Genomic DNA, 26,999 nt, shown 5'->3' on the forward strand with positions numbered 1-26,999 from the left:
TTTTTCTTTCATATTTCCCTCTATTTCTGCCACTTAGTCTGTTTCACAGGGGGTCATTGATCAGAGAACCGTTGTTTCTGGTGATTGTTTCATCACCCTAGTCACTGTCAGAGCACATCAGTCTTTTCATATACCCGGCAATTTGGGGGACTGCTGGCTTTTGTAGATGAAAGTTTTGGCTTTCAGCCCTGGCCATGCATTAGAACCACCTGGAGAGTTTATTTTTTAAAAATACCAATGCCCAGTCTCCTCCCCAGGCCAATTAAATCAGAATTTCTGGCAGTGGGCATGGGTTTTTGTTTTTTAAATTTCTCCAAGTGATTCTAATGTGCAGCCCTGGTCCAGATGGACTATATCATAGCTGGTGACGGCTCCCTCAGCGGTTTTGTGAGTCAGTGGCTCTCAAACCACAGGATGCATCAAAATCACCTGGGGAGCTCTTAAAAATCCAGGTGCCCTTGGGCGGTCCTGGGTTTTAGCCAGCATTCTAGGTGATTCTGAGGCACAGCACAAGTTTGAAAGGTCCTGGTATAGTTCACAGAGTACCCCCTCCCTGCTCCAACCTGGACGGGTTTTTCTCTGAGCGGTTCACATGGCTATAGGGCTTGACCTGAATGTTAATGGGAGGACACAAGTCAATGGGCGGAGTTCCCCTCTGGGTCCTGGGTTTGTGATCCAAGAACAGACTGAGAGACTGGGTCCTCTCTCAGAGAAGGACAGGTGGCTATGGGGGTCCGTGGGTGGTAGAGCCCCACCTTCCCTTAGCATGACATCCTGCAGCTGGGTGGTCTGCTCCGTGTTTCAGGCCATTTTGGGGTTTTCAGAGTTCTTTGTTTTCCTCTCCATGGTACTCCCCAATAAGTCCACTCTTCTCCCTTCTGCTGAGGAATCTTAGGGGAACCCAGTTAGATCTGCAAAAGCCAAGAAGTAGGGGAAAAGCTGAGTGTCTTTAAAAGTCTGCTGCTTTTCCCAGACACTCCTCCCCTCTATATTTGCTGCTCCACCCCGAGGTTACAGAGGCACTGCCCTCTGGTTTGATTGCCCATATTAGAAGCTGGCCAGAAAACACCCCCCTTTAGTTAGGAGACCTTTCTGCCGCGTGGAGCCTGTGTTCTGTACCTCTGACATTCTTCATGTGCCCCCTGTCCAATGCCTCTACTTCCCATCCTGCTGCTCAGGTCTTGGGGTTTCCCCAGGCTTCTGTGGGGGACACCCAGCTACTTTCTTCTCAGATGGCCCCACTGGAATCATAGGTGGCTCTTGATGAGCTTTTTCACCAGTGTAGTCCACCTGCTTCATACCTTCCTGAAATTCCTCAAAGTTTGTCTTCTGCTGATAGGAAATTTCTTTGCCTCTATAGACTATGAGGTCTTTTTTCATATTTCACTGAACTCCAGGCACTTGCCTGTTCCCTCTTCCCCAGGTCCTCAGATGGCTGGCTTCCCTTCTCATTCAAGTCTCACTCTGTGCTGGTGTCCCTTCTCAGAAAGGTCTCTGTGACCATTCAATCTATAGAGGCCACCCCATCCATCCAATCATTCCAGATCACATCCTCTTCCTGGTTCTCTCCCTAAAGAGGACTTAAAATTGTTTTATCCCCTAGACCTGTCTCTGGCACACAGGATACACTCAAAAAGTATAGGTTGGATGAAGGATGGATGGACAAGTGACTATTTCTTTGGTCATTTCCTGGGTATTTGGAAAAGGAGGAGCGGTAAGTGCAGGAGTTTAATTCACCTTGATGACACTGGGATTTCATTCTGGAAATGCAGCAAAGAAGCATGTGATCAGTTTGGAAAATGATGGTCACCTGGCCTGTTGGTTTGTGACAGCCTATCAGCACCTTGTCCCCAAGGGGGTGCTACCTGCCCCTCCAACCAGTGCTCCGGTGCCGCTCTCACTGTTCTTTCTTCTGCTCTGATCGTAACGCTTAACCTATGGCTTTCTGTCCTTCTTCAAGCAGAATCAAGTTATTTATTACAAGTGAAAATGAAGAGAAACAGTGAGGCCCCATTTTTCCTCCCAGTAGGACAGTCCCACCCACTCAGATGCTGGCAGTGGTTAGGAACCTGCCTTTGAAGATGCACGGAGTCTGGGATCAGTGCCAACATCCTGCTTCAGCCTAGGGATGGTTCTTGTCCGTGAAACAAAGGCTGAAAATGACCAATAAAATCTTTAAAAGCCATTTTTTTTCAGTTTCAGTTTAATTCGACACATACCTACTGAGAACCTACTATGTGCTGTGTTCTGAGCAGGGTGGTCTCTCCTGATACAAATGTAGCGAGGTGAATTGGACGTGCCGTCTTACCACCCAGCCCAGGATGCCTTCTTGTTTGGCAAAGGATGTTGAGAAGTCACTTGGGGCACAGAGTCAGGCCCTGAGGGCAGAGGTGTTGGCAGAGACTCAAACAAATGGCGAGGGTCGTGCTGTGCCGCGTGAGAAAGTGAGAAGAATGTACTTTTTGTTCCTGAGAGGGAGACAGTGAGAAGCCAGGGAGGTGAGGGAGCAGGGTGATGAGAGAAACCAGGCCCCTGTGCAGGGCCAGGAGAATCCCCAGTGCTGAGGTCTCTCAGGACTTTTAAAAAACAGGAATGTCAAGTATGGGATTTTTAAATCGTCTGCTGCTGGGTGGTGCAATATGTACCCCCTTCTCAAGACCCTCGAATTTCGGTAAAGGCTTCTGCCCTCTCAAACACTTCATGTGAAGGAGGTTTGGGGTGGAGAGGGGTGAAGACGTGTGGAAGAGTAGAAGCAGCATGAGAGAAAGCAGGACTCCCCTGGGAACTCACGCTAGTCTGAGGGGGGCTTTGATTTCTGCTGGGCATGGGCAAAGGGGTCCAGGTAGAGTCGTTACAATGTCCTGGGTGGAGGGCCTCACAGACATCATCTGGATTCTACAAAGATGGACGTATGTCTCTGCCGCATGGAGGTTACAGTCAGCCCAGGGAAAGATGGCGACAGGGTTTAACAGAATATTTGGCAAGACGATGCAGGAGGTAGCATACGTAATAGAAAATTGTGCTTTAATCCTTTCTCCTTCTCAGACAAACTATTAGATCTAGACATCCAAGAATGAAAAAGTATATTTGCAGAGGGCAAGAAAAGGCAGCCCTTTTAAGGGATGAGCAAACTATGCCTCAAGTCTATCTAAAGGAAATTCTGAGAAGTAAAGTTTTGTTAAAGAAAAGAGTGATAGCCAGGATTCATCATTGAGGAAAAATCAGATGAAAGTTGCCAGGTCACAGCTGAAGAGAATTCTGTGGTCTAAACACCATCGGGAGAGTGGGTCAGGGAAGTCTGTGGGAAGTACTCCTGCAGTGCCACCAACCAGATAGTGGATATGACTGAAACCCGGCACTGCCAGCAGAATTGTGGTTCCCAATTTCCTCTCTCCGTGTGATTTAGGTTTAACTTTCTCTCTCTACTGGGCATCAGGCACATAAGCAAGGAACCTGGCTCATCCATCTTGGCCATAGGCATCTACTCCCAGGTAGGCTGACCTGCTGAGAGGCAGAAACTGTCCATGAGCTGCCTGTGCCCAACAAGTTTAATAGAACTGTTAATCCAGGATATTTGTCAAGCTCCTTCCCTGTGGTAGTCCATCTCAAAATATGGCCCCTTCAGTGCCTTCCCTCTTTGTATGCATGGACCACTTCTTATATCAAGCAGAGACAGCTCCTTTCCTTTTCAGAGTGTGGCAGAAGTAACATTCTGAGAACAGGTCATAAAGCAGTTCTGTGCCTTCTACCTCAGTCATTTAAAACATTTGCTCCTGAGACATTCCTTCGTGGAACCGTTGGCCATGCTGTGAGAGGCCCAAGCCATTGAGGAGGCTGTGAGGTCACAACCTCAGCTGAGCTCCTGGCCAACAATCAGCATCAACTAGCGTGTAATGAGCCATCTTGGATGTCTGGCCCAGTCGAGCCTTCAGATGACCCCACCTTCAGCTGCCATCCAACTACAACTACTTGAGAGACCCCACATGAGAATCACCCAGCTGAGTCCAGTCAACTTAGAGGATGGTGACAGAGAATAATAAATCGCTGTTTTAAGCCACTGATTTTGGGGATGGTTTGTTACACAGCAATACATACCTGCGTCGCTCCCCATTGGAGTGTTCAGGACCTTGAGGTTGTTCTTGGGACATCAAATAAAATTGCAACTGTTCCTTCAATAGCCTCAGCCCTAAAATGGGATCATTGGATATTATCTCTTTAAAGAACTGCCCTTCATTTTATAATTTTGCTAATAACTCAAAAGTCTTTTGAAGATAGCTTACATCTTTCCCCAAATCTTAGTTTGGACATCAAATGAAGGAAATGGAAGGCAATGTAGTGGAATGGATGTGTCTTCTTGTCTTGTAAAAGGCCCAGCCTGGAACTTTGGAAGAGATCTTTCATGGAGTTTGCCGTGTTTGACCCGATGAGCTTGGTCTTTCACCCTGACCCTATTGGGCTAAGCCTAGAGATGCAGGGTTGTGCACAAGAGCCTCCTGAACCCCAAGCACGTCATCTCGGACTCAGAAGATCCTGCTGCTGTTGATTACGTGTAGCAGTGCACAAACAGAAGGGTTGGTTCGAATCACTAAAGTCCAGAGCTACGCTTTCCAATACAGTAGCCACTAATCACATGTGGCTGCTTAAATTTAAACTTTAGTTATTTAAAATGAAATAAAATTTAAAATTCAGTTCCTCAGTCACACCAGCCACATTCCAAGTGCTCAATAGCCTCAAGTGGCCAGTGGCTACCATATTGGAGAGCACAGTTAGAGAATACTTCCATCCTTGCAGAAAGTTCTGTTGGGCAGCATTGACCTAGAGCTATTTGTTTTTCCAAACCTTTTAACACACATGCTCTCTTCCCCTTTTTACTAAGTGTAATTTTCTGAGAGAAATATTGAGAATATGTCAACCCATAATAAGAGGAAACATAATTTTATTCACCTAATGTCTGTTAGAGAGAATGAAGTATGTGTCTTTTTTTAGAAAGAGGGAAAACAAGTATTGCTAGACCAAGGCTTCTCATAGTTTAATGTGCACTTAAATCACCAAGGATCTTGTTAAGCTGTGGGTTCTGATTCCACCTGTCTGAGGTGGGGCCTGAGAGCCACGGCTGGTCCCTAGACCACCCCTTGAGTGGGAGATTACAGCACGTGGCTTGTGAACTAGGATGCTATTGCTGCTTGAAGGGTCTGCGGAATAAATACAGCAAGTGATCTGTAAGTGGAAAGACAGAAGCTGAAGGAAATATTCTCACCTTCCAACACCAAAAGACTAAGACCAACGCCCCTGCTTTGGTCTAAGGAGAGTCACGTGGATAGGAGGCAGCAGAGTTGAGGCCTGCACTCTGGAGCCACGCTGTCCGGACTTGAGTCTTGACCCATCACTCCCTAGTGTGTCCCTGGGCATATTATCGCTAGGCCTCAGTTTCCCTATCTGTAAAATGGAAACAATACTGCATTTTTCACAGGGTGGATGTGAGGACTCAGAGAGTTAACAGATGTAAAATGCCGGGAGTGATGCCTAGAACATCGTAAACACTGTGCAGGTGGTTGTTAAATCGTTAAATGAATGCAACATACTGCTAAACAAGTGAATAGAGTTTATCTTGGATGAGTTGATTCATTTCTGACCAGTTGTATGTCGCTGGGATCCAAACAGGACTCTGATTCTTCCCTGTGGGCTGAGGAAGGGGTGGGGACAGTGGTGGGGACAATGTCTTTAATGAAAGTTTGGATTCACAAGGCATCCTTAGTCATTTTTAAAAAGCTGAAAAAATGATGGAGTCAAGAGTTGACCCTGTAACTGACGAGAATGGCCCAGGCAAGCCAAATCAGTGGGGTGGTTGTATTTCCTGTGGACAGCAGGCCCTGGGCGGGCATCCTGGCAGCCCTCACCTAAATGGTGCCCTTTTCAAATGCCTTCTTTAAACAGACTTTTTACTGTTGGCTAGTGTTGGTGTATAAAAGTCTGCATTTGGAGTTTGTGCAGGTTTTATGGAACCTGTCACTTCAATATGAGACATTTCTCTTTGGCGTGAGGCAGCAAAATAGATTTGAGTTGTTGAAGAGACTACAACACAGGTTTTTGCCTGGTATTGATCATTTTTTAAACCTTTGTTCCCCCCACAAGCAAAGAGCCCAGCCAGCAACGGGTAAAGAGATGGGGCTTCTCTTTCGACGAGATATTGAAGGACCAGGTGGGGAGGGACCAGTTTCTACGATTCCTGGAGTCCGAATTCAGTTCCGAAAACCTCAGGTAAATCTCTGAAAGGTGTGAGCTGTGTGCAGGGTGTGTATGAAGACATTTGCATAATCAGTCTCTCTTTCTGCCTCCCTTCCTCAATAAAATGTTATGGTTCCAATTCAAGTTGTAGCTGATCTGGCTAAGGTTGAAATGGAGAAAGACAAACTTTAGATGCAGCTTTGCTGTTGCTATATCAGCACCTGCCAGCACCAGCATTTTTTGTTCTTTCAGTCCAGCTGCTGTTTGTTCAAGTCATTGGAAACCTGTCTCCAGTAATGAGTATATGGTCAAATGGATTTGATGACACCACCCATTAGCTAAACCATGGTGGACCCATGGAGCTTCAGAGTGGAAACGCAGCTCAGAGACCCTCTCTTTCAAAACTTCCCAGCCTGGGGTCCTGAACACTTGACAGGCTAAATGGAAGAAAGAGAGGTCCATGGGCTCATTTCAGAATGTCAAAAAGTCGAAGTAAATATCATTCAATAACTGGAGACACAGCTGTAAAAGCTAGTTAAAACATGTTTTTCCCTTTAGAAGGAATTCTCTCGACTCCATGCAGTAATTACTCTGGTCGTCTGATGCCAATGAAACATCTGATTGTTTCTATTGGTCTATGACTAATAAGGATGAAGGAAAATGTATTAATGTGTTAATACTGTTTAGACAGAGAAAAAAAAAAAACTTTCAAAACATGGGGTCCATTGTGAGAGGAGGGAAAGGGAGTGCATTACTAAAGAAAGGGTCATTGGTCATGAAAAATTTGGGAACTTGTGATTTATTCAGGCTTTCATCGCATTAGATGTAGAAACAGAAACCTACAGAAAACATGACTTATCTGAGACCCCTTCGTGATCTTAGCAAACTGGTGACTTCTCAATGGGTAAGATGGAAATCCCAGTGTTTTTTCTTGGCTCCAGGTTCTCTTTTATATACTAGGTTGATTCTCATCTTCCAATGGGATTTTACTTTCAAAAAGAGTAGCTTCATTAATTTTTTAAAAACGTTTTTTAACTTTAAAAAGTCAGAGCATATACTGTGGGCAAAGAACTGTTCAATCCAGTGTTAATGTGCAAAATTCATGTTATTTATTTGGAGTTCAAGACCATATCAGTCTCATTCATCAGTCAAATAACATTTATTATACACCTATGCTGTATCAAGCCCAGCAAGAGTCTGCTGAGGGATGCAAGAAAGTCAAGATGCATGATCTTACCTGCAGCGGCCTTGTAGGTCCTTGAAGAAAAAACTCAAGAAACTATTAAGTCATTAAATGAATATAAATGAGTGTAAACTCTAAGAACCATTTTGAAAGTGTTCTAAAAAGGGAGGGATGAATGTAAGCCAGAGCAGGCAAATCATAAGCTGGACTTTGAAGAATACACAAGATACTGATAGACAAGAAGAAGGGGGGAGAGTATTCTAAGCTGGAAAACCCTATGAGCAAAGATGTGGCAGTGGGACTCGCCCACCCCATAAAGTCCTGGGAGGACGTGTAGATGCCAAGTAGCTGTGTGTATCCATGCCTTTCCAGGCAGATTTACAACAGTAAACCACAAGAAATTGAATATCTGATTTCGGGTTGTGACACCAGAGTTCTTTCCTTATGCTGAGGCGTTATTCTAAACACATCTCAGAGCTTCACTTCAATTCCTAGTCAAGCATTTGTAACATCAGGTTTGATTTCTAAAGCTCTTCATCAGGGTGGTGCTCAGACTAGCCTCCCGGGCTGTGCCTGGAGGTGGGTCCTTCTCGGGAAGCAGACCCCTCTGTGGCTGGCATCATGCACTCAGGCAGCCTCTCTGTGTGGCCAGTTCAGCCCAAGGTCCCACCTCCAGGTTGGTCCCCATGAGCCACCCTTGCGAGTCCTCATCCCTGTCCCCCATGGGTCCCCAAGATGGAGTGATACGGAGCCCCCTTTACCTGATATTTCTTAGCCCATGAGTGGTCTTATGACCCTCTGCCACCTACATTGTTACAGAAACTTTGAAGAATGACCATAGAGCCCTGGTCATTGCGAGGGTCCCAGGAGCCGGAGCATCTGCTAGCTGGGCACTGCCTTGCCCAGTCTGAGTGTAGGCTAGTTTCACTAAATATGCATTACGTATAAGGCCGGAAGTGCATGGAGGAGTGTGTCCCTGGCAGGTGTTCAGCACCTCATCCTGCCATTACCTCTTGTGCCTCTGCCAGCTCCTTCGTCCCGTTGCAGGAAGGCCATATTCAATCTGTGGTGAAAGAGTGTGTGTGACTGTGCTGGTGACTAATCTACACCCCCAGCGTGAATGCATAAATCCAGACTTAAAGAGGGTCCCCTCTGATCCATAACAGGAGGGAGGATAAAGAGAATAGAGCAGCTGGAGATAAAAAGTATAGCCCAAGAGCTTTTAAAATCCTCTCTGGAGGCCCAAATTCCACTTTTATGATATTTGGCATAATTGGATATGTGGGGGAAGCTCGGTTTTAAATCACACAATTTTAGGATTCTCGGTCACTCATTCCGGGTCCTTTCTCCCCCTTCCCTTTGTATTCATTCGTTCAGCCATGGATATTGGTTTAGCACCTTCCCTGACCCAGGTCCCGAGGTCTCAGAGCTGACCACGTTTTACCCCGTGTCCAGGGCAGCCACGTGCGGCCCTGCAAATGCACCTCCATTGTGGTCCATGGGAATGGCGCGCCCTGGAGCTGTGCAATGGGGCACAACTTGAGGATCCTGTCAACCCGTTGTGTTGGCCATGCTGGGGTCATCCCTTCTCCCCAGGATTGGTCAAGAGCCAGGCAACTGGCTTTGGAGGATGGGAGGAAAAGAGGAGAGACTGAGCAGAACTCAACTGGCTACATTGCAAAGGCCTCTCCACTTCCATCTTCCTGTCCTGCCTTGCATCTCTCCAAGGAAAGGGATGCTAGGATCACAACATTTTTTGCACAGCACATGGAAAAATTTTGCCAGTTAAGTAGACAAGTGGTGGAATTTATACCAGAGCTTCAGAAGGCAGAACAGAGGAGCCCCAAAGAGCATAGGTATTGCCCTCACAACAGCAAAGCCTCACCCTGGATCCTTGAAGGAAAAAGGTCTGTGATGATATAGTCCAAGTTGAAGTCCTTTTGGATCATTATTCTTTCTGGTGAGCCTGTGAGATGAGGGAGGGACATCACCTCCAGGCCTGGGGGGATGTGGCCAGGCCATTTTGCTACAGACAGCACAGCGTGTGACTCTACACTCTCCATGGCACCCTGAGTGGAGCCCAGGGCTCCTCTAGGACTGGGTGGGCCCCCCAAGACAGGAGTTTGCTTGGGGCCTTTGGAATGTGTGTGGCCTCTCATCCACAGGGTGGGGACCTCCCAGTTCTGAAGCTGGGAGTTCCAGTGGATTGTCTGGTCTGTCCTTCTCCCTTCTCTGTGCATCTTCCCAGAATGGTGACAGGAACCCCTTGCCACCTTGCCTCCTCCCCATCTCCCCTGCAGAAATCTTTATCCTCCCTGGCCTGACACCCCTGCCACACGGCAGGGCACGAGTTAAAAATCAAAACCCGCAGCAAAGAGCGTCCCCCGTACATTTTTTATGAGCTGTAACATCTCCTGAGAGAACGTGGTTGTTCTTCTAACCTGCAGATTGATTATCCTAGTTCCACACAGTGTCAGCTGAAGGGAGAAGCAATTAAAGAGAGCACAGGGGAGTTGCCAGGTTTGCCTGGAGAGCTCCCATCTCCGACAGTTGCCCCGAGTCCTAGGAAGACCTCGGAAGGTTTCCCAAGCCTGGCGGGATTCACCACTACCCGGACACATGATGAACCGGAACAGAGGCAGTTCACACCACGCCGTGACCACCCGCAGCATTTCAGCCACTGCCCAGTGAACAAAGCTCAGCTGTGGTGGTGCTGGTAGTAGTTGCTAATGTAGGCACCAGAGGGTTTCAGCCCAGCCGGAGACGAGGTCATGTTGAATAAAGTGTTCCCAAGTCTCTGTTGACCAGCAGAGGGCACAGGAACCCTTCCTTCTGTGTGCAATTTGCTTTCCTCTGGAAATGAATTAAAAACTGGATTTTTCTAACCCGTGAAAATCCTCGTTTATGAAAGGATACGTAAGCTAGGAACTGAGGGGCTGCCCAGAGCTCCCGGCAGGATGGAGGATGACCAACCTCTGTGTGGTTTCCCTTGTTCCAGCCAGCCTTGAGGAGAAAAGCCCACTCGTGTCCGCATCCTGGTCCTGAGAGAGAGAGGAGACCCCCGGGGCAGCCCCAGACTGCCCACGGTCCAGTCCACTGCTGCTAGGCCTGGTGGGGTCTGAGCCCAGGCCGCTTTCCGACCTGCATTCCTGAGCCCTTGACACGGATCACATGCTGGCGCACAGGCTGCCTCCCACACGCGGATGGCTCGGGAGAGGCAGAACAGGTGGCCTCCCTGATACCAGTGCATCTCTGTGGCCTGCCAGTCGTGACGACCCTGCTGCTGCAGCCGCAGGGGCTCAGTGCAGCACGGGCGGATTTGACGCCGCGGCTGGCAGCTTCCTCCCTGCTGGCGTCCTCGAGGAGCACTGCCTGCCAGCTTTTGATAAGAGCAGAAGCCGCGTGGACCTCCGTGGGCCTCCCGTCAGCTGTGTATGTGCTGAGGGGAGCTTTGGGGGCTCTTTCGGGGAGAGTGTGGCCAGGCAGCCGGGGCTCAGAGCTCCAGCTCCGGCCTGTGGGCTCACAGATGGCAAACACAGACCAAAGCCTGTTCTGAATTTCAAATTGACACAAAGGTTCCTCCAAGCCGGTGATGGTAAACACATATGGGATGTCAGGATGCTGTTGTGACAGCATTTTGCTGTCACCTGAGAGGGATAAGGCAGGTCATCTCCAAGGTAGTGGAGGCCAAGAATGTGTCCATGTGTGCAGGGAGAGAAAACTACTATCTAGAGAACGTCATCCTTCCTCCCACCCCCTCCTCCTCGTGCTCCTCCTCCCCCCACCCCAGCAGGCCAATTGTTTCTTCTTGTACTTTTTTTTTAATTCTTATTTTTATCTGACAAAGAGAACCTGTTAATTTTTTTATGTAAAAGTTTATTAAATTTGCTTCTGAAATGTCTGTTTCTATCAGCTCCAGACGTCCTCTATACCCAGCTGAGCGATGTGCATTAATGTAGCTTCCAACTCGTAATGTGGGTCCCAAACGGGACCCCAAGGTCTCACAGGGAGCCGGCGGAGCTCGGATGCTGCCGGGGCCTCCGGGGCCTTCCCAGAGGGGTTCAACGGCTCCTCCTCAGAGCAGCCTGGAACAAGGGACAGAAGCTGATTGAAGCAGACGCCCCCTGTGACATTGACTGAGGGAGCAGGAAATCACCCAGGTGTCATCCATTTGTCTGAGAACTTGCAGGGTCTGGCAGGCTTGGGAAGGACGCTGGTCCAGAGAAGTTGCGTCCGGCCCAGGGACTCAGCCCAGAGGCAACTCCCTGAGAGGGCCGTTCTCCCGTCTGCCCCAGCGTGCGGCCGCAGAGGCCTCACGGAGTTAGTCTTAGGTGAGTCACTTTTTAGCATTGGCTCCAGCCCTTTGAAAAACCAACACCAGCTTCCTTCTTTAGAGCTGGGCTTCCTAAATTTCACCATCTTGTCAAACACTGTCCTCCAGGCAAAAAAGGCCCTACAGGCTGTCAGCACCAGATGAGCATTTTCATGGAGACCTCGAGGGTGGGACAGAGAGAACCTTGGGAATGGGCCTGGGGGAGGGAGGAGACCCACTCCCCAGCTGAGTTTCAAGGGACCCCTGAACAACTGAGCAGGTTAACAGCTCCTTTTAAACCCCCACCCCCACCCCTAGGGACTCTGGTTAAAGAACCATTATGTTGTCCTCTCCTGCGTAGTCAGAGGACTCGAACACAAAAGAGGGCTGGTGACAAAGGGCAGGTGACGTCAGATGGCAGTGGCAAGAGCCCCAGGCAGCTTCTGCCCAGGCCACCTGAGGAGAAAGAGATGAAATCCGAGGGATCATACCGGCTGGGTATTGAACCTGCGACCGCGCACTGAGCCTGCCACAGCTCCCACCCACGGGACCTGAAAGCATTTCAGAGTTACGCCTGGATGGGAAGTTCTTCAGACCCGTGTCACATATCCCACCACCCGCTTTGTACCCATTTTACAGATGAGGAAGGAGATGCCCAGAAAGGTACAACAATTCAGAGACCAGGGCATAGCGGGATGAGGACAGACTGTGCTTCCTTATCGTCCTGTTCAGTGAAGTCATCTCCCTCCCTGCCTCTCGCTCCTCAGGACCAATTGGGGAACCATGAGGGTTTTCTTTAAGGAGATTATTAGAATCCCAAATGGCAAATCTGGGAAGAGTTGGAGCCCATTGCGCACATGCACGTGTGCGCACACACACACACACGCGCACACGCTCCCTCACACCGGTCTTCTCTCCTTGTGGAAATGGAGCTGCATTACCTCACTTGGCCACTGGGTGGTGCCTTTGGGCCACTCATTTGGCTCCAAAGACATTTCTCTGAACAGCAACAGAAAAACATGCTTAACCTTTAAAAAAAAAAAAAAGTACATCTTACTTTGGGTGAAATTCGATGACAGACTGAATGCACTTGCCACTGTGTCGTGGTTTACGTTCTCTCGTCTCTGCCCTTTTGTTGACTTGAGTACATGAGATTCTCGGGGCTGTAGGAACCACATAGCCAGCGGCCTGTCCTCCTGTCTCATTGGTGGAGAAACAGGCCTGTGTTGTTCACAGGGCACGAAGTGTGCCTTGCAGATCTGGGTCCTGCTGAAAGACCTCCCCAGGGCTGCTCGGGGAGCCTCACGACCTGGGGAGCTGTTGTCCCAGCTTTGTCTCTGATTGCTGCTGCTCTCAGCAGAAAAGACCTGGCACTTGGCTCTCTCAACAGCCCCTGCCATGCCGACGCTGAGGGAGTCATGAAAGGCAAGTGTGGAAGTGAGCAGGAGGTTTTTTTCTCCAGCACTGCCTGGAGAATCTTCTGGCAAAGAGGTTTCCCATGGATGTCCCTTCAGCTTTGTTCCAGACAGCCTATCCTCAATCCAGCAGACGTTTGTTGAGTGCCTACTATATGCCAAGCACCACGCCGGCTGGCTCAGTTTCTCCATCTATAACATGAATGGCTGGGTCCTTCCAGCTCAGATATTCATTAGGATTCCAAGATTCTATCAGCTTCTCTGATCTCTCCTTCATTTTGATGCCTCCAACTGATCCCAACCAGATACAACAAAGGGACTCACGGTGTCTGTGTTGTGGCAACTACATAGAGCAGTGGTTCTCATCCAGGGGTGATTTTACCTCCCAGCGACATTTGGTAATGACTGGAAAAGTATTTGGTTGTCACAAATTGGTGACAGGGTGCCACTGGCATCTGATGAGTAGAAGCCAAGGTTGCTGCTAAACGTCCTTCAATGTACAGGGCAGTCCCTACAGCAAAGAATCGTGCAGTCCCCTTGAGGGTATTATGCCGAGTGAAATAAGTCAGAGGGAGAAAGTCAAATACCGTATGATCGCACTCATAAGTAGAAGAAAAAAACAATGACAAACAAACACATAGCAACGGAGATTGGACTGGTGGTTACCATAGGGGAAGGGGGGAGGGGGGAGGGCAAAAGGGGTGATTAGGCTCACATGTGAGGGGATGGACTATAATTAGTTTTGGGGTGGTGAACATGATGTAATCTGCACAGAATTCAAAATATATTATGATGTACATCTGAAAGCTATATAATGCTATAATCCAATGTTACTGCAATAAAATAAAAGGAAAAAAAAAAAAAAAAGAATTGTCCAGCCCCAAATGCAATAGTGCCGAGGTTGAAAAACCTTGACATAGAGGGAGAGAAATCTCTTTTTGGTAACCAGAAGGACAATGATCATCTAAAGCAACGTCTTTACAGTTCTCCACAATAGTGGAGCACCCTTGTATTTTCAGCTGTCTCTGCGGTCTTTGTGAACTGTGAAGTGGCAGCTGGGAAGGCTGCAGCAGAATGAGTTCCACGGGACATCAGTTCTGGGACCATGGCCGGCAGAGTCCAGATACGGACTGGGCCCTCTGGAACTGACTGTCTTTACTCTTCCACTCCAGGTTCTGGTTGGCTGTCCAAGATCTCAAGAAACAACCCCTACAGGATGTGGCCAAGAGGGTGGAAGAAATCTGGCAAGAGTTTCTGGCTCCGGGAGCCCCAAGTGCAATCAACCTGGATTCTCACAGCTATGAGATAACCAGTCAAAACGTCAAAGATGGAGGGAGATACACGTTCGAAGATGCCCAGGTTTGCTTATCTACTTGCAAGGTGTTCACTTGTCCACTCCACCACCTCACCCTTTAACGCAGGTCCAAGGCATTGCATGCAGTTAGAATTTCAGATTTTATTATTTATAAGGCCATCAATGGAAACCATTCCAGGTGGAAGCACAATGAAATTCCAGGAGGGTTGTTTTCCTAGATTAGTTAACATTATTACGTAGAAATAGAAATTTATGGTTATATATGTTATCTTTTCCAGGAAAATCTCAAAAGTGTTTTACAAAATCTGAAACCCTGGAATAAGTCAGGAGTAGAATCTGGAAACCATAACACAGCATGAGCGAAGTGGGTGTAGTGAGCTGGCAGGGCCCTGGGCCAAGCCCACACTCGTAACCACCACCCAACACTGCTTCCATAGTGATTTCCAGCTACGCAGTGACTGTGTGGAGCACCTCTGGATTCCAGGCCCTGTCCTATTTGATGAGATGCCACCAAGAGCAGACAGAAGCCCCTGCCTTCGAGGAGGTTACAGGCTAGTGGAGGAGAAAGACAAGGAAACAGGCACTTTCACCAACGGGAGAGGCGCCTCAAAGGGGTGAGCGCTAGGGTTTCAGGAGCCCACAGGAGGGACTCCTAACCCCGCAGGGCACAATCAGGGCACAGAGGCTGGTGAGCCTGGTGAAAGAAACAGAAGCCACGTTAGCCACCCTCAATAGCAGCTTTACCTTGAGGGCTGGGAGGGGCCATTTCTAAACATAAGCATCAGATCAGTTTCTTCCTTCCTGGCCCCTAACTTTCATTTCCTCCCACCATCCTACACCCAGGGACAGGGCTTAAGTAAGGTTTTGCTCTTGTCTCCTCAACCCTCTTCATTTCTCTCACCTGCGGGATCTCCGGCAGAGAATTTGGGTCATGTGCCCTCCCACAGACATTTTCATCTAATTTAGGAAACTCACTTGGAGGCACTGATGCAAATAATGGCATAAGAACATAACCAGTGGTCCGCATCGTCTGGATTTGCATTGTCATTTGCTCAGAACTTCAGGATGGAAACACTTACCAACCTTAACACAATAACTACTTTTTCTTTCCCCCTGGTCATGAACACCACTGAGTTCCTGTGCCCTGCATATTTGGTTCTAAAGAGTTCACTGTCGGGGCCGGCCCAATGGTGCAGTGGTTAAGTTCACGTGTTCCACTTTGGTGGCCCAGGGTTGGCCGGTTTGGATCCTGGGTGCAGACCTACACACTGCTTGTCAAGCCATGCTGTGGCAGGCGTCCTACATATAAAGTACAGGAAGATGGGCACTGATGTTAGCTCAGGGCCAGTCTGCCTCAGCAAAAAGAGGAGGATTGGCAGCAGCTCAGGGCTAATCTTCCACAAAAAAAAAAAGAGTCCAGTGTCTCTGCTTTATGAAATAGTAAGTCCCTCTTTGCAGCTTCAAAGTGAAATATTTAAGTCACGGGAAATCTTTTTTTTTTCTGATAGATTTTTCTATGTGTGTGTGTATGTTCCCAAGCACACATTGATATACCGTGGTAAGGAGAGTGATGGAGAAGCTCTCTGGATGATGGATAAGCTCCCTGGATGAATGACCTGGAGCACAAAGCTCAACTCTCCATTCATATATTCATGAAACACAAGAAAAGGGATACTGATCAGAACCGTGATGCTCCCACTCCATATTATCACTCCGAGCATGACATCAGGAAGGATTTATTTTAATGCTCTATTATGAAAACTTGTAAACATGGGTGAAAGTGGAAAGAGGAGAACAACAAACCTTTACAGACCCTCATCCAGCTACAGCAATCATCAATACAAGACTGATCTCATTTTATCTGGGTCCCCATCTCCTTTTGCAGTGGTGACTGGGTTATTTTACAGCAAATCCAAGATGTTACATGACTTAATCTGTAAATATTTAGGTATGTAACATTACCATAATACCGTTATCACACCTTAACAAATTAGCAATAATCTCTTAATATCCCCACACATTGCAGTAGATCGACCAGTCTTTTAGTGCCTTTTAATCTACAGGTTCTGTCTATATCCCTCTGCTCCCCTCCCTGCCACCTTGCAATTTGTTTGATGAAGAAATTGGATTCTTCATCCTGTAGAGACCCCTTCAGTCTGGATTTTTCTGATTGCGGCCCTGTGGTGCTATTTACCCTGTTCTTCTACCTTCTGAATTCCTATATGTTGGTAGTTTGATTTAGATATTTAATCAGATTTCCGTTTGATTTTTCAGGGCAAAACTACTTCATAGACTGTGTTGTGCTTTCTTGTCAGAGGGCACATAGTGTCTAGCTCTCTTTTTGTGCTTTTAGCATCCACTGCTGTTTACTGCTTTTATCCATTAGTTAATTAGGGTGTATAAAATAGTGATGTTCTGGTCCTATCATTCTTTCTTCATTATTAGCTGAAATACAAATAATCAAATACATCTATCTGATTATCTGGTAATACAGTTCTCATAGGACAGACTGGATAAATGTTTGATTCTTTCCCTTTATTTGCCAGTTTTCAAAATAATGAGTAGTTTACTGTCATCTTCTAATGGTGACCAATTAGTATTTTTTGTTGTGTTTTTAGTATCTGTGTAAACTCATGGTTTTAAACACATTTGAGGTGTTTTAATCCATTTTGTTTATTATTCCTATCGATGCTGGATTGTGCCATCTCTGGCCAGTTGGCTCCTTCTGACAAGACCCTAGTAATCTTTGATATCACTCACATAGCAAAGAAGCTAAGATGTTCCAGGCCCTTCCCCAGATCTGGAATCAGCCATTTCTCCAAGGATTCCTGGTTCTTCTTAGTGGGAAATGGTTTTTAGACACCATAATCTGGGCACTTAAGGGTGCTCATTGTTCCTGGGTTGGTCATCATTTCTCAGCCTTCCTGGTGGACAGAGCTGGCAAACGGTTGGTTATTGTTTGTGATCAAGATACACCATGAGTTCATACTGATATTTTCTGTTCAAATTGAAAACTACAGGGGGTTTTATTTAACCTCTTCTTTCTTTCTTCTGTGCGTCCTTTCTCTAAGCTAAGAATCCTGGTTCTCAAGGATGCTGTGGATGATAACATTAGCTTTATCCTGCATTACCACAGATCAGTCTCAAAATCACAATGCCAACACCAGCAGCAACAGCATGATTGTCACCTGGTTCTTTAGTTTTTGCATAGTATTCCATTGTGTGGATGCACCATAGTTTAGTTAACAGTCCTCTCTTCTTGACATTTATGTCATTTCTAATTCAAGAAAGATTTGCTGGGAAGTCTTGGGAAGTCATCAGGTTGTGCCTTGACAAGTTTCTGAATACACAGCCTGCATTAGTACAGTGCTCTGTCATTTTCAGGCACTTCCAAATATATTGTGTCTCGTTCTTGAGGTAGAACTAGACATGAGGATTCCCTAAGCATCTCTAAGTTCCTCATTATCTGTTAGGATTGGTCTCATATGAATTCAAATGAAACGCTCTTCTAAACCAATTTCTGTTTTCAGCCTGTTCCCTTTTGTTTCTTTAAATGTGTTTTCATCAAAAATACACAAAGTGCTTCTAACTATCAGTGTGACCTTGGGCAAGTTACTTAAACTCCCTGAGTCTTCCTTTCCTTCTGTAGAACAAAGCTGTATTTGCAGAGGGGTGGAATGAACCATGTCAGCAACTAACAGTGACTGGCCACCCAGAGAGAACCGCTATTTTGGTGTATTTTCTTCCTAAATTTAAATATATAGGTGATTATGCAAGTAGGGTAATTCTGTAGCCTGCCTTTGATACCAAACTAGGAGTAGGTTTAAAAAACAAAACATTTTCTGTAAAGGGGCAGATAGTATAAATTTTTGGCTTTGTAGGTCATATAATTTATGTCACTACTACTCAATTCTACTATTCAAAACCAGCTACATTGTAACCACACAACATAAATGAGTGGGTGTGGCTGTATCAAAAAACTTTATGGACCCTGAAAGTTCAATTTCATATAATTTTTCATGAAATACTATTTTTCTTTTGATTTTTTTTTATTTAAAAATGCAAAAACCATTCTTAGCTCATGGAATATAAAGAAATAGCCGGCGGACCAGATTTGAGCCACAGGCTATAGTCTGAGACCTCTGTGCCAAACAATATATCATAAAATCATTGAAATGCTTCAAGAAATCCAGAAAGATAGAAGATAGAGGGTTGGGAGTGGTTAATCTTCAGTTTATATGGGAGAATAGGTCAGAGGAGACTTCATCTTGATGAGGTCACAGCAATGCGCCAACCTCTGCGCATGTTTCTGCGCTGGGGTTGAGTGATACAGAGCAGACTGAGAAGGAGTAGGCCAGTACCATGATCCTCATACTTCCTTACCCTTCCTGGCTGGCACTGCTGCCTGCACCAGCTTCACAGATGTGATTCAGAAGTTTCCAGGAAGGAAAGGAGGTTCAAATCCTTAGCAGCCCATGACCAGCCAGGACCTGCACTCAGACCTCCTGACTTGCTGGCCAAGAGTCTGCTGCTTAGATCACACTGTCCCTGGACTGTGAGTGCCCAGGGCTTGGTTGTCATGCTGTGGCCTGGAGGAACTCTGGTCCCCAGAGTAGGGCTCAGAGCTGGGAGCAGGCTCTGAACCTGTTTCTGCCATATGGTTTGTCTAGGATTGTACCTTCAAGTCCTTTAAGCCTGCTCTCCTCAGTTTGCCCATCTGTGAAGTGGGAATGGTGACACCTATGCCCTTTGACTCCTGCTCCCCATTGGGATCAGGAGTTCTGGTGGCTTCCTCAGCCAATCACAATGGCTCCCAGAAGCCCCACACAGTGGTCAGAATGCCGAGAGAAGGGTCACGTGCACCCTATATTAGGGGTCTGTAGGCAGAGTGAAGGCTCAGCCAGACTTATGGACTCATTTGAAATGGGGCCTGGGGTGGGGTGTAGGCTCCCTCTGAGGATTTTGCCTTTTCTTTGACCACATGCATTGTTATAGATAAGTTAATTGCCTATATTTGCTTCCTGTGGAAACATTTCACAAGACACCCTGTTAGCTTGGGCCCAGCATTTGCACTTGCGTTTTGCTGATCCATTGGGCTTTTTTGAAAATTTGGGCCAAGACCAAATCTTCCATAAAGGTCTGTGGGCTGTGACCGTAGCCCTCAGCTGTTTGCTGTGTTGTTCCAATTTCATAGATTTAGCCTTGTGAGTGGAGAAAAAAGAAAAATGGGCCATGATTTTGTTTTTAAAAGAACTCAATTCTTTACACTAGGGATTGAATTCTCTGTTCTCAACTGCAGGGCTTGAGAGGACCTGCATTACCACCCACTTGCTATGTCATTTTGGGTAAGGACCTTGACCTTTTCTGCCTTTGTTTCCTTATCCATAAAATAGGGATGATGTCTTCTTGCAGTCTCCTAAGGATTTTTGAGAAATCAGATGAGCTGATAGTCCTGAAAATTCTTTGAATAAGTAAAAAGTGATATATACTTGTACATGTGAACTCAGGAAAAAAAAATTTTTTTCCTCCCCAAAGCCCCAGTACATAGTTGTATATCCTAGTTGTAAGTCATTCTAGTTCTTCTTTGTGGCACACCACCACAGCATGGCCTAATGAGTGGTGCTAGGTCTGTGCCCAGAATCTGAACTGGCTAACCTTGGACTGCCAAAGTGGGGTGCACAAACTTAGCTACTCGGCCATGGGGCTGGCCCCAAAACTCACAAAAATTACTGTCTTTAGTATTCCATGAGTTCTTATAATTCCAAGCTAGATCAAAAAAGAACTCTTCCAAGAAGATGTCCACTCTCAGAAGTTCTTGGAGGGAAATGTAGAAAAAGTATGTAGGAGCCAAATTTGAGGGGCCTTGAGTGTCATCCTAAGGAATTCGAACTTTCTCACCCTGAAAACAGTAGGAAAGTATTGAAGGCTTTGAGCAGGAAGAGGGTGAATCAGATGGTGATGGTCAGTGAGCTGGAGCCAATAGAGACCTGAATCTTGGGGCATGTCGTCTAGAGCTTTGCTGGCAGTTTTTGGAGGAGAGAATGAGCTCACAGGAAGTATTGAGGACCTTAGTCTTCCTTGCCTCTTTCCAGAGCCTCCCCAGGCTGCAGGAGTGCGATGGGAGTCAGCTGGCTGGTGCAGTGGCTGTCTGGCTTCAATTTTAAAAGTCTTAGATTTCCAAGGATGTTCCCAGGACTGTGTCACTGGGTCCATTCAATCATTTGTCTGTCTCCCCATCCATGCATTTCATGAACATCCACTCTCCCATTCAAGTTGGGAGACCTTGACTTGTGGGCTATGAAGTTCTATGCTGAGGGAAACTGCAAGGGAACAGGAGGAGGCCTGGATGGTTTTTGGCCATCAGGCAGAGCTTGTCTAAGAGAACATCATTTTTTACAAACAAACAAACCAAGGCTAAGAGCACACTTCATTGAGATTGGATTGGAAATCTGTCCATCAAATGGATTGACAGCTGAATGGGGCAGACCAACCCAGCCTGTTGGCTTTGATCCCTGCAAGTTCCCATATAGGCTTCCTAGCTGTCCAAATGCCACTGCTCTCCTGACCTGCAGTAGCTGCTGAGACGTCCCACCCTGCCCTGTACCTGCAGGGTCTGCACTGTTCTTTGATGGGAGCAAGCATTTGGTCTTCTTTACTTTTTATAAGTCCCCATGACACTAAAGGAATGCTCTGCACAAGGTTGGAAAAAAGTTTTCTTGACAACTCAGTCCAGAATTATAACACTCCCAGCTGTACCTATCATTAAAAAAAAAAAAAAAAATGGGGGGCAGTTTGTCCCTTGGCTTTCCACTTTGGAAAATCTTGCCAAACAACCCTGGGGAGCACATATAGTAAGTGATCAATACATATTGGTTAAATTAAACTTCTACAATATGCCAATTCAGCAAAACTTGAAATACCCACCAAGGGCCAGATGGTCCAGGCTCTGCAAATATACAAATCCACAGGATGGTCCCTTCCTTAAGCAGGCCTCTGTCTAAGTTACCGAAACCCTACTTGGCCATCATCCATGCATAGAATGATCAAAGAACAACCTCAAGGCCGAAATGAGGTCAGGGTGATATAAGAGCTGAGAAACACACCATCAAGTCTACACCCACCTTGAGCAGACAAGAAGCCCCAAGTGAAAAGTTTCTATTATTACCTACACTTAATTTTGAAAAACAACTTGATTAAGGAATGCAAGCCTTCTGTCATTTGCTTTGTTTAAAAGCCAGAGCCCAGTGGAGTACACGTTTGTTTGCTCCAGAATACTCAGAACTAAAAGTCTTCCTAGCCTGGTGAAGGCTGTTAATCTTTGCTCCAGTGGTGGAGGTGGTAGCATTGTATGCTAGTGTCACAAGACTGCACCACGTTTCCTGATGTTAATCCTCGATCAGAGGGTGTTTCCTGGTAGACTCCCCATGCCAGACACACTTTAATAAAGAGGGCCGAAGCACTGCTTGCTCCGGGAGTTACTTATTTTATTCTGTGGGTGGTTTTATTTTAGGGAGATGAACAGCCGAGGGAGGGATGCATTTCGAAAGGAACAAATCAGTTGTTTGTGATCTGGTTCTGTTTATTACCACACAGACTAGTGGTTCCTGGAGAGAAGGCGTCAGAGAACTAAATTCCAAAATTTCTTTGTTGATGCTTCAGAGCATAGATTTTGTGCATCAAACCCCGTGACCTTGAAGAGGAAAAGGAAAACATTTTTCTAAATTAATACCCATGGTATTTGGGTAGATAAAAGGCAGTATGTAAAGCTGTCTTTGAAGCTACTCTTATCTAAGAATAGGGATTGAACCACATCAAAATACTGTGCCCTTTGGCCAGTTAAATTGAACATGTTTATACAGATGCTTTACAGGGCACAGGCAAAGGATAATTTGCTCTTATGTTCTCTTATGACTTGAATGCTGCATTACATGGAAACAAGGAGCCCCATGTCCTGCTTAGGAGGACAAAGAAATCCAAATGGGGGCTTCTCATTTAAGATCCACATGATCCTAAGATGGTCATCCAAAGCTGCATCCATGAGGACAACAAGCTCCCTCTTTCACTCAAGTGGGTGTCCATATTGCTGTGGTGTCTTTTCTATGGTCTCTTCTATGTTTAGTAAGCAGATACTGAGTTAGGATCCCCGTAAGGTCCTTACCACTGTACAGTCCCATTCTCTGTCCTCCTGTAGGACCCACATTGAAAAAAATGTTAATTTTCCCTAGGCTTCAGCTAACCCTGCCTAAGGTCTGAAGACCTTTGGTTTAACATATTCAAAAGTCTTGAAGGGTGAGACTCAAAGATCTTGTGCATTGCTTTCTTTGATACAGACTTGCTGCTTATGACTTCCCACAGGCCCCAGTCAGCCCGCAGACCTCTGCCAGGGTGGGACAGGTGTGGAAGGCAAGTTGTATGTGGCCTGTGAGGTGAGAAACCAGAACCTGTGTCACCCTGGGTGACCTGGCTGTTACCATCACTGATGACGCTGGTAGTGAATAGTTCCTGAAGGGGAATGGCGATGAGTGGCCGCATCTGCTACTGGGATGACTCAGATTAGGACTCAAGAGGAAACCCCTAACGTTTCTGCTGAGCACACGTTGAGGACTTTATTTGTCTCAGCCGCACAACACTGACTCCCCTCGAAGCCCCAACTCAAGGACAGTGAAATGCAGCATGTTGCAGGGGAAGAGCATGAGCTTTGGGGTCACACAGTTCTGGGTTCAAATCCTGGCCCTGTCTGTGGGCAAGTCACTTAACCTTTCAGAGTTTCGGTATCCTCATCTAAAAAGGGGGTTGGTTAGGCCTGAGCACCAATTTAAAGCAAACAACAGCAACTACAATAGTATAGTTGGACTCTGTTCCACCTTTCCTCCTCCCCCAGGAAGCTTCCAGTCTTTGGTCTCATCCCTGTGTCACTCCTGGCAAGGACAGTCACACATGATGGCTGGTTATTATTATTACTTTCCATGGATGTAGTCTTCATAGTGCTTTCCCTTTTATTTCATCGTTGGACTGTGTGATCAACGGGGCTGGGAAGGGGCAGAATCAGGACGTGAATCCAAGCCTTGGCTCCCAGCCCAGTCCCTTCCCACCACCCCCACAGCAACATTGCATCTGCCCACAGCCTCATCTTCCTCCAAGGAACTATGCAGGACCCAACAGTTCCCAAAGTCTGAATGTTGTTCCAGGAAGCTTGGGTCTGGAGGGCAGAGATGAGGCACATACATCTGCAAAGAGAAAAATAGGACACTTGAAAATCACAAGAAGGGCTCTTGGCAGCTGTGCAGTGCTCCAGCCAAGTGTTTCCCACTCCAGCAGGATGTTCCAAAGCTGGGAAATGAGATCTTAGCTGTTGTAGGAACCCACAGCAAAGAGGAGGACATAAGCATGTTCTTAAGTAGTTCAGCTGCTCCAGCGTGCTGGGGCCCAAGGCCCCAGGCATTTGTCGATTACCTTCCCCAAGGCTTGTGAGGGTAACTGTGTTTTGTCTAAAATAAAGGAGATTTCCAAATGGGGACTGTCACAGCAAAACATTGATTTGTAGCAGGTGTGGTTTTGAGACAGCTTGCACTGCTCCCTCCCTTCAGCTCCCACATGGGTCTCAGACCCTACTCATTCCAGTTGTTTTTGCTTCTGCCTTGGCATCCCAGGCAAGCAGAGATCCCCATCCCAGGGCCAGGACCGAAAAGGGAATGTGGGTGAAGTGGCTTCTCAGGGTGACATCCCTGTGCTATAACTGTCACCATTACAGGGATGTGATTCCCCTCCCCCGCTGAGAACTGCAGTTAAGACGTTCAGTATGATGCAGGGCCCTGGAGCATCAGTTTCTCAACCTACGGGGACCGTTCCTCACCTTCCTGGAGCAGGTGCCTCCCCACCTGTCGGGAAGGCAGATGTGGACCCCCACAGTTCTGCCTGTTCATAGTCAACTTGATCATCTCTTTTTTAGAGAAAGAGAGAAAAAGGGAGAGAGAAAGGAAAAAGGGGGGGAGAAAGAAGAAGGAGGAGGCAGAGGGAGGAGAATAAGGAAGAAAAGAAGGAAGGAAGGAAAGAGAAAAATAAAGGACACAGAGGAAGGAAGGAAGGAGGGGGAGGGAGGAATGGAGGAAAGGCTGAAGATAAGACAAGAAAAAGCTAAGTAGAGAAAAGAAGAGCAACCTTCTTTTGCTCTAGCTCCTCAGGAATTCTCTCAGTGGGAGCTCGCTGGTTTTGCCAGTGGCTCTCTTGTTCCTTGCAGATCCTGAATATACATTTCCCTTAAGACTGGTTGTCTGCAGAGCAGGGGAAGCAAACCAGAACCCCTCATAAATCAGGAGAGGTCACTGCCAAGAGCTCTGTACACTTGCTGTCCCTGGCAGTGATAAACTCATTGCATTTGGGAACTGGCCAAAGACCCTGAGCCCTATCTTAATTCTCATTCCCAGAAAAACCTCCGCGCTCCATTCTCCCACCCCCTGTTTACTGTCTTTGTGTTTCTTAGACAAAGCTGGCGAGGAGGAAGGAACAGAGTTCCATAACTGGGTACATCAAAGGCTCCATTTCTTTGCTTGGGGGAGGAGAGGAGGGCAGAGGAGAGCCATGGAGCTGAAGGCTGTGGGAAGAGGAGGCCGAGGCTAGAGGAGCCTCAAGTCCCGGGCCCTGCAGGGGCACAGGAGATCTGCAGATGTTCTCGGGTTCTGTTTTTCTCAGACCTGTGCCTTCTTGCTTCTGCTATCGTTGCTCTGGTGGCTGTTCCCTCCCAGGGTAATTTGAGTGTCCTAATGATGGTCAAGGGCTGGCAAAGAGGTTGATAGAGTGAGACCTCCTCATGCAACCCCCCTCCACAGGTCCTGTTCCCTCTCCCTGCTTTCTCCCCACACTGTCTCCACCTTGGTTCTGGCTCTGGAGTTGCCCATGTGACATGGGGACGATGAAAGCAGTGCCCAAACTGCTCCTTCGACCCACATCGACCCCCTGGAGAGTGACCAGCACTGTCTGCTGCTTCTTCCTCTGTGCCCCTGGATTGTCCTTCTTACTCTGGTTGAGCAGACTACACAGCGGCAAGACCAGACTCTCCCACCCTCAGTTCCCACGAAATCGGGAGATACGTTGCTTGCTGTCTGCTCAGAGCTTCCTCCTTTGATGAGGATCTTTCTGGTTGATAGACAACCATTCCCCACCTCTGGCAGGGGAGGTCATCCCATTCACACCAATTCATAGCACCTGTACTTGCACCTCTTCTATGTAGCCCTTAGCTCAAATATGCCCTCATATTTACAAAAGCAGAGTGCACCCCTGCTAAAGGGAATGGGCCCACTGAAAGGAGCCAAGCAAAATCAAATAGTGGCTTGGATCTGAGACCACTTTGATAGTAGTAGTCTATTATTTTTGTGCATCAATCTTGCCTGATAGAATCTGAGCCTTATGACAGCAGAGACCTCTTCTGTCGTCCAGGCTGTAATCTCAATGCCTGACACAGTGCCTGGCACCCAGTAGATGCTCAGGAAATATTTGTGAATATTTTTGTGATTAAATGTTTGGGCACCTGCTTTATCCTGCTCTTTTTCAATTGACAAGTTCTTTTCTTTTAGTGGACCAGGCTTTTCCTGCCCACGATGAGGCTGGAGGAATTAGCTGGATCGGGGGTGACATTTGTTGCCAAGGCAAGAAGTGCTGGGCTAGGAGAGTTTTCCTTACTGCTCTGGGGGCATCAAGGGGGTATTTTGTGAGCTATACCTGGGGTTTAGATTCCTCTATGAAGAACAAGAATCAGGGACCTGTAGCCTTGGAGAGGGTACAGGCATGAGTGACAGGCCTCTCCAGATGATTCAAGAGCCACCTGGCTCTGTTGGTGATGCTTGAGACAAGAAGAGGAGACAGGGAGTCATTTTTACTCTGGGTTAACATTTGTACCTAAGATTTAAATGTTAAAACAATTTAAAGAGACAACAAATGAAAACAAAGACCAATTATGCCCTCAGTCTGGGCTCTGAGGCCATTAGGGATGGGCCAGGATGCTCACATATGGAATTCCTTTGAGCTGAGAGCAATCCCCACTCTCCTGCCATACAGAGAGCAGGAACCGATCCCATCATACACCAAAACAAGTATCAAGCCTCCAAATTTGGGAACACTGAATTAAACAAGCATTTCGGTGAACCCAGAAACAATGTAAATTCCACCAACAATTGACCCTGTGCTGAACACTATGCATATATAAGAGGTAAAAACCTATTGTTCCCTCAAGGAACTTAAACCACAGTGGGCCTGGGTTTTGTCAGAAATTTGCAGGAAAACACTTGGGGAGGCAAGTTCTCACTAAGTGTATTAAATCAGAGCACATCTGGATTATCAAAGTAGGTTCAGATCCAAGCCACTATTTAATTTCGCTTGGCTCCTTGCAGTGGGCCCATTCCCATTAGTGGCGTTGCATCCTGCTTTTGTAAATATAGGACCATCTGAGGACGAATGACTTTGGTGCCCAAACAGCTTCTTGTGGTCCAACTGTGGATGGGATGGAGAGGGATACACCTGCGGCCAAGGTGTTTCTTGCTGTCTGCTTCCACTTTC

The 26,999-nt window shown here is 46.9% G+C and overlaps 1 protein-coding gene across 39 annotated transcripts in view; it reads left to right on the top strand.

Annotated features, from left to right (window-relative positions):
• Positions 1-26,999, top strand: part of RGS6 (regulator of G protein signaling 6) — a 528,942-nt gene that overhangs the window by 472,135 nt on the left and 29,808 nt on the right. For all 39 annotated transcript variants that reach the window (XR_011432194.1, XM_070250000.1, XM_070250022.1 and 36 more), the window contains 2 exons: positions 6,133-6,258; positions 14,308-14,494. Coding sequence is in view for 38 of the 39 variants with exons in the window: in XM_070250000.1 (XP_070106101.1) it covers positions 6,133-6,258; positions 14,308-14,494 (313 nt within the window). In the remaining variant the exon portion in view is untranslated. The remainder of the gene's footprint in view (positions 1-6,132; positions 6,259-14,307; positions 14,495-26,999) is intronic.

This window comes from Equus caballus, chromosome 24, assembly GCF_041296265.1.
Source record: "Equus caballus isolate H_3958 breed thoroughbred chromosome 24, TB-T2T, whole genome shotgun sequence".
Classification (NCBI taxonomy): domain Eukaryota; kingdom Metazoa; phylum Chordata; class Mammalia; order Perissodactyla; family Equidae; genus Equus; species Equus caballus.